Source organism: Brachyhypopomus gauderio, chromosome 7 (assembly GCF_052324685.1).
Source record: "Brachyhypopomus gauderio isolate BG-103 chromosome 7, BGAUD_0.2, whole genome shotgun sequence".
NCBI classification, from domain to species: domain Eukaryota; kingdom Metazoa; phylum Chordata; class Actinopteri; order Gymnotiformes; family Hypopomidae; genus Brachyhypopomus; species Brachyhypopomus gauderio.
This window is the reverse complement of record NC_135217.1, coordinates 33,619,939-33,632,377: the sequence shown is the minus strand read 5'-3', so window position 1 is coordinate 33,632,377 and position 12,439 is coordinate 33,619,939. Positions and strand designations below refer to the sequence as shown.

Sequence of the window (12,439 nt, the reverse complement as noted above, 5' to 3'; positions counted from 1 at the left end):
CAGCAAAGCTTTTAATTAGGCATATAAACGATAGACAAAAAATATTTCTTTATAGCCTACCAAAGAGTTAAGCAGATTTTCAAACATAAATTTACTATTTCATTGCATCTTCTTATGAAAGTTTGTACACCTAATGAGTTTTATTTGTCTACTATAATCAGATATTGGACAGGCTACCACGCCGGAGCAAGTTAAAAGCTTTTGAAAACGATTTAGTTCACACACGCTCATAGCTTGTTGGGAAGCTCAGAAAGCACAATGTTGCCTAGTCTCAAGTGACAAATCTTCTTCACTTCTTCGATGGCCCGTTTGCTCTCCGCCGTGCGCTCGTTTCCCAGCCGCTCGACCAGTTCACGCATGATTGCAGCTTTATTATTCATCCGCGCGCAGATGACAAACGGGAACCCAAAACGCTCCTTATACGCAGAGTTGAGTCGGCCCAGTCGCGACACTTCTAACGGGTCCAAAGTGTTCATGCCGGCTTCACTCTGCTCCTCTTGTGAGTCTCTAGTCAGCGTCCCACTCCTGAGGTCCCGGCCAGCCAGGTCGGGATGACACCTCAGAATGCCCTCTTGACCTACGCGCATTTATCCCAACAATTAGATATTCAACAGGTGGCTCATTCTAGTAGCTTAAACTGTACAAAAAACCCTCTGTCGAATGGTTTTTTGCAATTCTGTAGGAAGCATACGTTTTCAATATTTTTGATGTAGTCCATTGGTTATATTCTTACCTGATTGGGGCAGACTGTCGATAAATTCTGATATTTGAGCCTCCATTTCAGCAAGGCTTGAGAATGGACGTTGTGTCCATATTGCCGCCGAGATAATGGGGCATTTCTCAACCACATTACCAAATATTTCCACAAACTCCTCGTATGAGAGCGCGTTTACATCACTTATATCCATGGTGTCGTCCTGTATTGTTGACGCCAGGATACTCACCCCGAGGTTACTAACCGCAGAGGCGCACTCATGTGTAAATATCACTGCAGAGACTTTCCCCTGAGTCCATGTGTCACGACCACTAAAACAGTCTCATGCGAGATATAACTTTGTCACGATATATTCTCATTGGAAGGCAACCCCCCGCCCCATTTATGGGAGGTAAATCCTGCCAATAATAAAACTGAAATGAAAACACTAAAATGAAAATGAAAATACCGTTTTGCCATTTCTTTTTCCATACATGTGTGAAAATATTATGACAAAATTAAAAATAAAATGAAATCACTTAATTTGAAATTTAATGTTTCACTCGAGCACGGGTCACGTGACAAAAATAAAATTAAAAAAGGAGGATTGGCTGATTTTCTTTTTCATTTTCCACTTTTCTTTTTCATTTCCACTTTTATTTTTCGTTTTCAACTTCACCAGCATGCAAATACATGTAAATTAACAGTAGGCGGAGCTACAACTACAGAACCTCCCGCGAAATCCAGAGAGGGCAGCACACAGCAACATGGCTGATTTACTAGAAACGGCAAATGAGATTATGAGGTTGGCGAATTCCCAGGACGAAGATCATGTATTGCTTAGATGTGAAGTAATCTTAGACAGGTACAGGTTCCTATGTGTAAGAGAAACCTGGTTTGAGCCTGGCATCACTGTAGCCCTCAGATTTAACTGGCAATATGGCATATTGTATATTGTTGCGCCCAGGTCACATGATTCAGGAGGTGAAATTGAGAGGCTTGCTGTATGCCTCTAAGATGTCAGGCCAGGCAAAACTCATATGAATCATACATAACAGGTGCCTGTCTGTACGACAAACCTGATTTTAGCCTGGCCCAAAACATCTAACTGGCAATATGTAAGTGCACACTGATGGCAGGCCAGATTCATGGCAGGTCAGACAAACCTGTTTTGTACACTTTGCATGAAAGTTCCAGTGAAATTTCCAGGTGGAAATTTTTCCTACATAAATTTCTTTTTTTAGGATTTTAAATTATACTACATTATTACTGTACTAATTGGCTATAAGAACATACATAAGGTAGGCCTACACCTAAATGGCTTTTTGCCTTTTTTGTACATTTATTTGAAGATGTCATGTACCGTTACTGTTAAAAAGGCTGCCGAAAACTGTTGTACTGGACCTTTAAGGGGCGGAGCTTAAAGCACATGTGAGCCACATGCAGAGCACATGTGAGCTGCAGGCAGATGAGAAAGGAGCTGCACTGAATCACAGTTCTAAGTTGTTGTCGCTGTTTACAGTTCGTTGCCACCCCGTCGTGATTGTGTGCGTGGATATGAAAGTAGGTAATGTTAAAGTTCAAATTATAGTCTATTTCGCTGAATATACCTATTTTCACTCCCCTTTATGCTATGTTCTGCTCATGTGAACATTTAAATGCGGGCTACCTGTGGGGAATTTGTGTTATATCCGTTTAGGGACAGAGTATTTAGAAAATGTTAATATCGCAGTCATTTTATAATGTAATTGTGATATTACTTTAGTTAGTTAATTTGTCATTATTCAGACACTGATTTATTTATTTATCTGTTCTAGAACCACACATGTCACTTAAAGTGAGAATAAACAGCAAACGCAAGTTAAACCCACTGGAGTGCGACTAAACCTTTCTTTGGAGTTCTAACCGGACTCACAACAGCGATTTGAACCTCCCAACTAGCACATCACGAATTATAATATTTTTTAATGGTCCTTTGAGCCGGATAAGCAAATTGCTGTTTAAAGATGCAGAATCAAGAGTCAGCAGTAGCAGATGCTCGACCCAAACGAAATCTATCAGTACCTTCCTACCTATCACATTATGACCTCAGTGGACCTGGAGCTCAGAGTCAATTTCGTTCACCATTTATAAATGAAAAGGGAGCATCTATGGATCGAATAAGGTCAGAGCCTCCAGCTACAAGATCTCCATCACCACCAATCAGTCAGAGCTCGATGAGCCTGGGGGAGAGTGAGGAGCAAGAATCTGAGTTTAGCCAATCTAGGGGACTAATCACCGGAGAGCAGCAAACCCACCACGTTTCTGAAGTCAGTGCTGCTCTCAGAGAGATCCGTCAAGAAAATGCTGAACTCCGTAAACAGTTCCAAAACCTGATGGTTGCTTTACAGCCCCAGCCAGCAGCCCATCACTCTCAATTCCTGCCTCCTCCACCTCAAAGTGTGTACAGTGGTGGTTATGGACTCTACCAGCAGCAACAATATCCAACACTCAGCAACCAAGGAAATCTGTTACAAGACTTAACTCAACTTCGAGTTACCCAACCATCAAGAGGTCTGCCCTATAACTATACAGCTACACCCCAGCAGAGTGCACCTTTCTTTCCAGGTGGAGATTCTTCATTTTTCCAACCACCCTGCCTAGATGAACCACTGAGAGAGACTACATACAGGGGGCCTAAACCCACCATACCCAGCCTTACATCACCAGACCCCAGAGAGTTTGCACGCATGAAGATTGCTTTGGATAATCTGTTACCAGTCAATGGCACTGAAAGATACAAGTACCAAATCCTGACAGATCACCTCCAATGTGAAGAAGCTTCACTTGTAGCTGACTCCTACTGCAACTCAAGGCAACCTTACACGGATACAATGATGGCTCTCACTAAGATGTATGGACAGCCTCACAAGCTTGCAGTGCAACGGATCGCAGAGTTAATGGATAGTCCAAATATACGCAGCAGCGATGTTAAGAGCTTCCGTCTGTTTGCCCTCAACGTGCGATCAATGGTAGGCATGTTAGAACAACTGGGACAAAGAGGGCAAGTAGAGTTAAGTTGCGGCTCTCACGTTTCAAGGCTCTTAAGTAAACTTCCCTATGACCTCAACACTAGCTTTAAGAGATATATCCATCCTCTAAGAGTGGCCATTCCCACCCTCGTTGATTTTGCTGAGTGGCTAGAATACGAGCTGGAAGTGCAGGAAGACCACATGAAGCCCCCCAGAAGAGAGGAGTCGTTCACCAAGAAGCCTGATACCAAGCGCACTCCTAAACATTCTAATAAGACTGCTACTATACTCCTGGGTACTGAGAAGGTCTCAGGATCAGAGAGTGTAGCAACACCAGGCATACCTGTACATCCTTCCAACAAGTCAAAGGGAGTAGGAAAGGTAACAGCCTATTGTCCTTATTGTGACAATGACAAGCATTTCCTGAACAACTGTTCCAACTTTAAGAGCCTGAGCAAAGAACAAAGGGTGACATGGATCAAAGTAACCAATAAGTGTTGGCGTTGCGGACGTAATCACCAAGCTGCAAAGTGTACACTCAAAGCTCCCTGTAAGACCTGTGGCAGAAGACATCTGCTTGTGCTGCACGAGGTGAACGAGAGGCCAGACGAGGAACAAACATCACCTACATCTTCAGCAGAAAACTGCCTTGTTAACACTGCCAACAAAGTTATGTACGTTAACCGTCCAGCCTACAACTGCAAGGTGCTACTGAAGATCAGTAAGGTACTCCTGAGGAATGGTGACAAGTCCCTTGAGACATATGCAGTCTTAGACGACGGATCTGAGAGGACTATTCTGCTCCAGCCAGCCGCTAAACTGTTGGGCCTTAGAGGAAGTAAAGAGGTGTTAGCTCTTCGTACAGTCAGACAAGAAGTGGAGAAGCTCCAAGGAGCCGCCGTGTCTTTCACAATTTCCCCAGCAGCCAATCCTGACAAGATGTACAATATTCAGAGTGCCTTCACAGCCGAGCAATTGAGTTTAGCTGAACATTCCCATCCAGTTGTCTCACTCCAGCAGAAATATAGACATCTGTCAGGCTTGCCCCTCCCTCCTCTAAACAGAGTTCATCCCATGTTACTGATCGGCGCCGACTATACACACCTCATTACACCTATAGAGCCAGTCAGATTAGGACCACCTGGAGGACCAGCAGCTGTGAAGACGCTCCTTGGATGGACGCTACAGGGACCAGCTCAAGCCATTGAATCCTCCACTAATGTAAGTCACTGCCTCTTTACATCTACACCATCACCCACAGAGCTGTTCTCATGTGTAGAGAAGCTATGGCAGATGGATGTGCTCCCCTATCGCAGTGAGAAGTTAGCGGTTAGGTCACGACAAGACCAAGAGGCAGTTAGGCTCCTGCAAGAACAAACAGTGAGAGTTAATGTCAATGGCGTTGAGCGTTACGCCACACCCCTCCTTTGAATCAAGAACGCACCTCTCCTGAAAGCTACTCCAGAATCAGTGTTGCCACTCCTGAGAAGCACAGAGAAGCGCCTAACCAAATCACCAGAAAAGGCTGCTGCTTATCAGCAGGAGATCGACAAGCTAGTTGAAGCTGGCTATGTAGTGAAGTTGGCAGACCACCATCTGGAGACTAGTGCTGAAGCTTGGTACATACCCCACCACATGGTTCAACATAATGGGAAGAACCGTGTAGTGTACAACTGCTCATTCCAATACCAAGGCAACAACCTGAACCAGCTCCTCTTACCAGGTCCCACTCTGGGCCCTGCCTTGCAAGCGGTGTTATTGCGTTTCAGAGAACATTCTGTGGCCTTCAGCAGCGATATCCGTGGCATGTTTCATCAGGTGAGGCTCCTACCTGCAGATCGACCCCTGTTGCGGTTTGTATGGCGAGACATGAAGCGAGACAACCCTCCTGAGGTATACGAGTGGCAGGTACTTCCCTTCGGAATTACTTGTAGCCCCTGTTGCGCAACATTCGCATTGCAGAAACATGTCACAGACCACAGCCAACCGGAAGAAGACATACATGTTGCCATTAACAAATCTTTCTACGTGGACAACTGTTTACAGAGTCTCACATGCCCAGCAGCTGCCAAGACACTTATAGACAAACTGCACTCACTTTTAGCCGAAGGAGGATTTGAGCTGAGGCAGTGGGCAAGTAATAAACCAGATATCATTCAGCATCTCCCTTCGGACCTCAAGTCATCCAGCTGTGAGTTGTGGCTAAACCAAGATCAGTCTGACATCCAAGAACCAGCTCTTGGACTACAGTGGAACTGTAAGTCTGACACCCTTACTTACAAACACAGACACATCAATTGCTCAATGACTACTATGAGGAATATTTATAGAGTTTTAGCCAGTCAGTATGACCCTCTTGGCTACATAGCGCCTTATACCACCCGAGCCAAGGTTATTGTACGCCACCTGTGGGAAAAGAGAAGGGATTGGGATGACCCACAACTCCCTGAGGAGCTATTACAAAAGTGGCATGCATGGGAAGCAGAGCTGGCACAGTTGCACAAGATCACACTGCCTAGGTGCTACACCAGTCCCAGCCTGGACCAACCCAACAGTAGGAGAGACATTCATGTGTTCTGTGATGCCTCCGAACAGGCATATGGATCAGTAGCTTATCTAAGGACAGAGAGTCCAGGGGGAGAAGTTGAGGTTGCCTTCCTCGCAGCACGGTCTCGTGTTGCCCCAAAGAAGCAACAATCTGTTCCTCGGCTAGAGTTGTGTGCTGCCTTAACGGGCGCCCAGCTCTACAAGGTTATCAGCACTGAGTTAACCCTTCCCATACGCAACTGCATCTTGTGGTCTGACTCTGCCACAGTCCTAACCTGGTTGGGTTCAGATTCCTGCAGATACAAAGTCTTCGTGGGTACTCGTGTGGCGGAAATACAAGAGTTAACCGAAGCGGCCACATGGAGGTACGTGCCCTCACGAGACAACCCAGCGGACGATATCACTCGTGGCCTCACTATCCAAGACATCAGCAAAGGCAGTAGATGGACAGACGGACCTGAATTCCTGAAACTGACTCCAAATGACTGGCCCAATCTACCACCCCCACCTCAGAGTGATCCTGAAGGTGAGCTGAAACGACAAGTCGTTTGTTTAACTATGTCTAGCTCTAGTGTTCCAGACCCACATCAGTACCAGACTTGGGACAGCTTCTTAAAAGCCATCGCAAATCAACTTCATGGGGCAGCCGACCCTAACGACCCTCTCACTGCTGAGTCCTATGCTTCTGCCGAACTAGAAGCTCTACAACAGGCCCAAAGAGAGTCATTCCTAGAGGAAATCACACAGTTAAAGGCAGGTAAACCCATTGCTAAGTCTAGTCGTCTCCTCCTACTTGCACCTGAGTTCGATGAGGAGATAGGGCTCATCAGAGTGGGAGGCCGTTTACGTCGTAATCCTGACATGACTGTGGATGAAGTGCATCCCATTGTTCTGGACCCCAGACATGCCCTGACCCAACTCATCATCCAGGATTATGACGAGAGGCTCCAACATCCTGGACCAGAAAGAGTGTTTGCTGAGATCAGAAGGAGATATTGGGTGTTACATGGACGTGAAGCCGTACGTCGCCATCAGAAATCCTGTGTTGAGTGCAAGAGGTGGAAAGGTCACCCTAATCCACCCAGAATGGCGGACCTCCCTCCAGCCAGACTGCATCTGTTCAAGCCGGCATTCTATTCCACTGGTGTGGATTGTTTTGGGCCGTACAACATCAAGATCCGACGCAGTAACGAGAAAAGGTGGGGGATATTGTTTAAATGTCTAACTACGAGAGCAGTCCACCTTGATTTAGTTCCCAGTATTGACACAGATGCATTTCTAATGGCTCTGAGACGTTTTATATCCAGGCGCGGGAAACCTAAGGAGATTCTCTGTGACCAGGGGACGAACTTCCGAGGAGGAGAATGTGAATTGCAGGAAGCATTTCAAACACTTCATCCTGAACTCAAAGAGCAGCTGGCTTGCCAGCAAATCAAGTTTGCCTTCAATCCTCCTGGATCCCCACACTTCGGAGGTTGCTGGGAGCGTGAAATTCGTTCGCTGAAGACTGCTCTTCAAGTCATCATTGGATCCCAAACCGTCACCGAAGAGGTGTTGCGCACAGTGCTTATTGAAATTGAGGGGATGCTCAATTCAAAACCCCTGGGCTACACCTCATCTGAAGTAGCAGACCCTGACCCAGTAACCCCTAACTATCTCCTTATGGGGCGGCGGGATGCCTCGCTGCCGCAAGTCGTCTATGACAACTCAGAGATTCTCGGGCGAAGAAGGTGGAGGCACAGTCAAATTCTGGCCGACCAATTTTGGAGAACTTTCCTGAAGCACTACGTGCCAGGACTCCAAGCCCGCCTGAAGTGGAAAACTGAATCCGCCAATCTACAAGTAGGAGATGTGGTCATGATTGTGGATAATCAGCTTCCACGAGCTCTTTGGCCTGTAGGGAAAGTCTTTTAAGTTTTCGCTGGACCAGACAAACGGATCAGATCAGCTGAAGTGTCAGTAAAGGGAAGAACCTACATTCGACCCGTGGCAAGACTTGTCAGCTTACCCGCCTTACCTGAGGAAGACTAATTACCCCTTTTTATTCAGCCTTTTTAGTTGTTCGTATTCACAGGTGAATACGGGGGCGACTGTTTAAAAGGCTGCCGAAAACTGTTGTACTGGACCTTTAAGGGGCGGAGCTTAAAGCACATGTGAGCCACATGCAGAGCACATGTGAGCTGCAGGCAGATGAGAAAGGAGCTGCACTGAATCACAGTTCTAAGTTGTTGTTGCTGTTTACAGTTCGTTGCCACCCCGTCGTGATTGTGTGCGTGGATATGAAAGTAGGTAATGTTAAAGTTCAAATTATAGTCTATTTCGCTGAATATACATATTTTCACTCCCCTTTATGTTATGTTCTGCTCATGTGAACATTTAAATGCGGGCTACCTGTGGGGAATTTGTGTTACATCCGTTTAGGGACAGAGTATTTAGAAAATGTTAATATCGCAGTCATTTTATAATGTAATTGTGATATTACATTAGTTAGTTAATTTGTCATTATTCAGACACTGATTTATTTATTTATCTGTTCTAGAACCACACATGTCACTTAAAGTGAGAATAAACAGCAAACGCAAGTTAAACCCACTGGAGTGCGACTAAAACCTTTCTTTGGAGTTCTAACCGGACTCACAACAGCGATTTGAACCTCCCAACTAGCACATCACGAATTATAATATTTTTTAGTTACCCATCAGGATTGTAACACCAGTGACGGTAACACCAGTGACAATTGTCATAACAAACCTATTTTACAAAATAGCTGCCACGGGGAATCAAACCACATGTTGACAGTAATGAACTACTCACTGAATTATGTATAAATGAATCCATTTTTATTATTCTATGTTCATTTTCCAAAGATTAAAGTAGGGCATACCAGTGACTTGCACTGAAGCTTCGAAGGAAATCTTAGGGTAGATGATAAAATTTATAAAAAATGAAAAATGACATTGAACTTACAATGTGTCTGTTTTCATTCATCTTCACAGAGGAAACAAAATGACTTCCTGTGATGTCATCAGCATGGCTTTGTATATTAAAATAATAGTCTTTTGTCATACGGTAACACCAGTGACATGAATATAGGGGATGTACACATTTATTATGCATTTTATTATATTTATTTGCAATATTGTATTTTAAAATATTTTGTGTGACATATTGGACCTTTATGGACACATAACTGCAGTTTAGTTAATAAAGTATATGTTTTCCATTCAAAAATTAAAGCCCTTAGTTTCCCAGCAAGACAGCGAGGACAGGCATTTTTGGGCATACTTGGAAAAACACTAAAATGGTTGAAAAGAACAAGCGAAAACACAACGTGACGAGCAAACTTGAAAACTTAGTGATCACTGAATGCCACAAAAACAGTCAAAAGCATAGAGCAGCAATAACCAGTAAGACATAAACAATAAAGAGCAAAGGAGAGACGAGATAATGGAGTACACCTAAATGTACAGAGAGTGATAACAGACAAGTGAAGAACATTACCAATGGGCAGTGCCAACAAGGAGAACATAAACAAAGCACAAGGTGACACGCTGATGGAAGTAAACAAATACATGGCACTGCAAATGGGAGTGGTTCACTAGCTCTATTTATTTTACAGGGCCAGAAAAAAAGAGACGCATAACCACCAGGCAGTTATTTCCCAATGCTGCATAAGAAAAGGTTGACATACACCTGTCTGTCTAAAACAACTTTATTAAAGAGAATACCTAAACAATCTTTTAGATTTAAAAATTTTACAATGTACTTTGACCTACAAAGATAGTTAAAACAGATCTGATTCTTGAGAAGAGAGGGCTATTCCTGGCCAGAGCTGAAGGCATTGAATATACCAATGGAAATTGAATTTGGTGGAGTTATGATGATTTTCATTTAGGGAAAAACCTGGTCTCTGTGTCTGAGTATTCATTTGTGTGACTCTACATGAATAAGGCCTACAAGTATGTAGTTGAAATTTCTCTAAATACAATATTAATAGATTGCACTATTAACATTATATAATATTTTAATTGCATTAGTAATACTATTATACAAACTGAAGTCTAGTTTATCCAATAGATAGGCACATGTTAAGTATGATGCATATGACTTGCCTGGCCTGAGACATTAGAGGCATATAGCAGCAAGCATCTGCAATTGAACTGTTTCATTTCCTTTGTGCAAAATTACACAATATGCCATATTGCCAGTTAGATCTGAGGGTTAAAGTGATGTCGGGCCATACTGTTATGTATGATGCATATGTTATTTGCCTGGCCCGGCGCCTTAAATGTATACAGGAAGCCTCTGAAATTGCCCCTCTGATCCATTTCACCTGTGCGCACAACTGCATGTGTCATGTTTCCAGTTAGATTTGAGGCATAAAAATCAGGTTTCTCTTACAGATAGTAACGTGTTATGTATGATGCATGTGTTATTTGTCTGGCCCGACACCTTATAGGCATACAGCAAGCCTCTGAATTTGCACCTCTGAACCATTTTACCTGGGCGCTTAACTACTCAATATGCCATGTTTCCAGTTAGATTTGAGGTATAAAATTATGTTGGGTCAGCCTAAAATCAGGTTCCTCTCTTAGGGAGCGACCTGTTCTTTATGATTCATTTGTTATTTCTCTGGTCCACCATCAATAATGCCTTCAATAAGCCTCTGAAACTGCTACTTTATATGCATTCACCTATATGCCCACTGCTCAATATGCCATGTTGTGTGCTGGTATTTCTTCTTCCGATTCATTTGTGTTCTAGAACAGCATTTCTGTGTTTTTAGTTTTCAAATCTAAGAATGTTTCCTTACGTTAGAAATGCTGACGAATTCAATCATCATGTACAAATTGCATACAATTGTAATGACTTGAAATAGAAACCATTTTACAAAAGGAATGCTTTCATTATATTTTAATATATTTTCTACATTCACAAAATCAGTATGGGAAACAATAACCTCTTAATGTATGCTCACTCGTTTGTTTAATCTATCTATTTTAAACAAAGTGCGCAGCAAACACGCATCGTGAACACAACCTTTTTGAATAAGGAACCAACTTCAGCCGCCGAATAAGGAGCTGCGAATAAGTGACCAAACGAATCTGAAACTGCGAATAAGTAACCAACTTCAGCGTCGTCTCTTCGGCAACGTCCAACCGAGGCCGAACTCGCACTGGGCGCTTTTCCGTGGTCCCCGATCCAGACCTTAAGCGTTCTACCACTTCACATAAATTCCGACATACAACAGTATTAACCTGCATGCTGGTGAAAGCTTGGATATCGCCAAATCTGTCTAAGATTACTTCACATCTAAGCAATACATAATCTTCGTCCTGAGAATTCACCAACCTCATAATCTCATTTGCTGTTTCTAGTAAAACGTCAGGCACGTTGCCGTGTGCTGCCCTCTCTGGATTTCGCTGAAGGTTCTGTAGTTGTAGCTCCGCCTACTGTTAATTTACATGTATTTGCATGCTGGTGAAGTTGAAAACGAAAAATAAAAGTGGAAAATGAAAAAGAAAAGTGGAAAATGAAAAAGAAAATCAGCCAATCCTCCTTTTTAAATTTTAATTTTATTTGTGTCACATATGACCCGTGCTCGAATGAAACATTAAATTTCAAATTAAGTGATTTCATTTTATTTTTAATTTTGTCGTAATATTTTCACACATGTATGGAAAAAGAATAACATAACGATCCACTACACCGACAGGTATATGCAGTGTGACACGTTTAAATATGAATGGATCGGGTAACGAGACAGATATTATAGCACCCCCTATCGGCCAATATATGTATTTTTTTCTAACAACGAGGTAATTGCATAACCATGTTAAGTTTACTAATGATTGTATGGAATATTTAAACATAACAAATGAGTAGGCCAAATAAGACACACTTGTCATTTGATTATCACGTGACATCCATGTTGACAATGCAGTGCAGACTGTAGGCTATGTTTTTTGTCAGCTTGATCTTCACTGAACATCTGAGACGCGTCCAGCCTTACAGTAAATAAATCTGATTTAAAGAAATCTCTTCCAAAAATTACAAACAAAATACCATTTTGCATAATCACTTAAGAGGCTTCATGAACGTTTACATAGTTATGCACGACTTCCTGTTTTACTGGGGCATAAATACAGTATAACATGCAAACCAAACGTCCCTATTTCATCAACTT

The 12,439-nt window shown here is 43.0% G+C and overlaps 1 protein-coding gene across 1 annotated transcript; it reads right to left on the bottom strand.

Annotated features, from left to right (window-relative positions):
* Nucleotides 1-2: 2 nt before the first annotated feature.
* urad (ureidoimidazoline (2-oxo-4-hydroxy-4-carboxy-5-) decarboxylase) lies at nt 3-1,027 on the bottom strand. The gene is made up of 2 exons (XM_077010745.1): nt 734-1,027; nt 3-577 (listed from the first exon to the last, which is right to left on the bottom strand). Exons 1-2 carry the CDS (start codon nt 906-908, stop codon nt 228-230), a joined length of 525 nt encoding a protein of 174 aa, XP_076866860.1. The 5' UTR covers nt 909-1,027; the 3' UTR covers nt 3-227.
* Between the last annotated feature and the right edge of the window lie 11,412 nt (nt 1,028-12,439).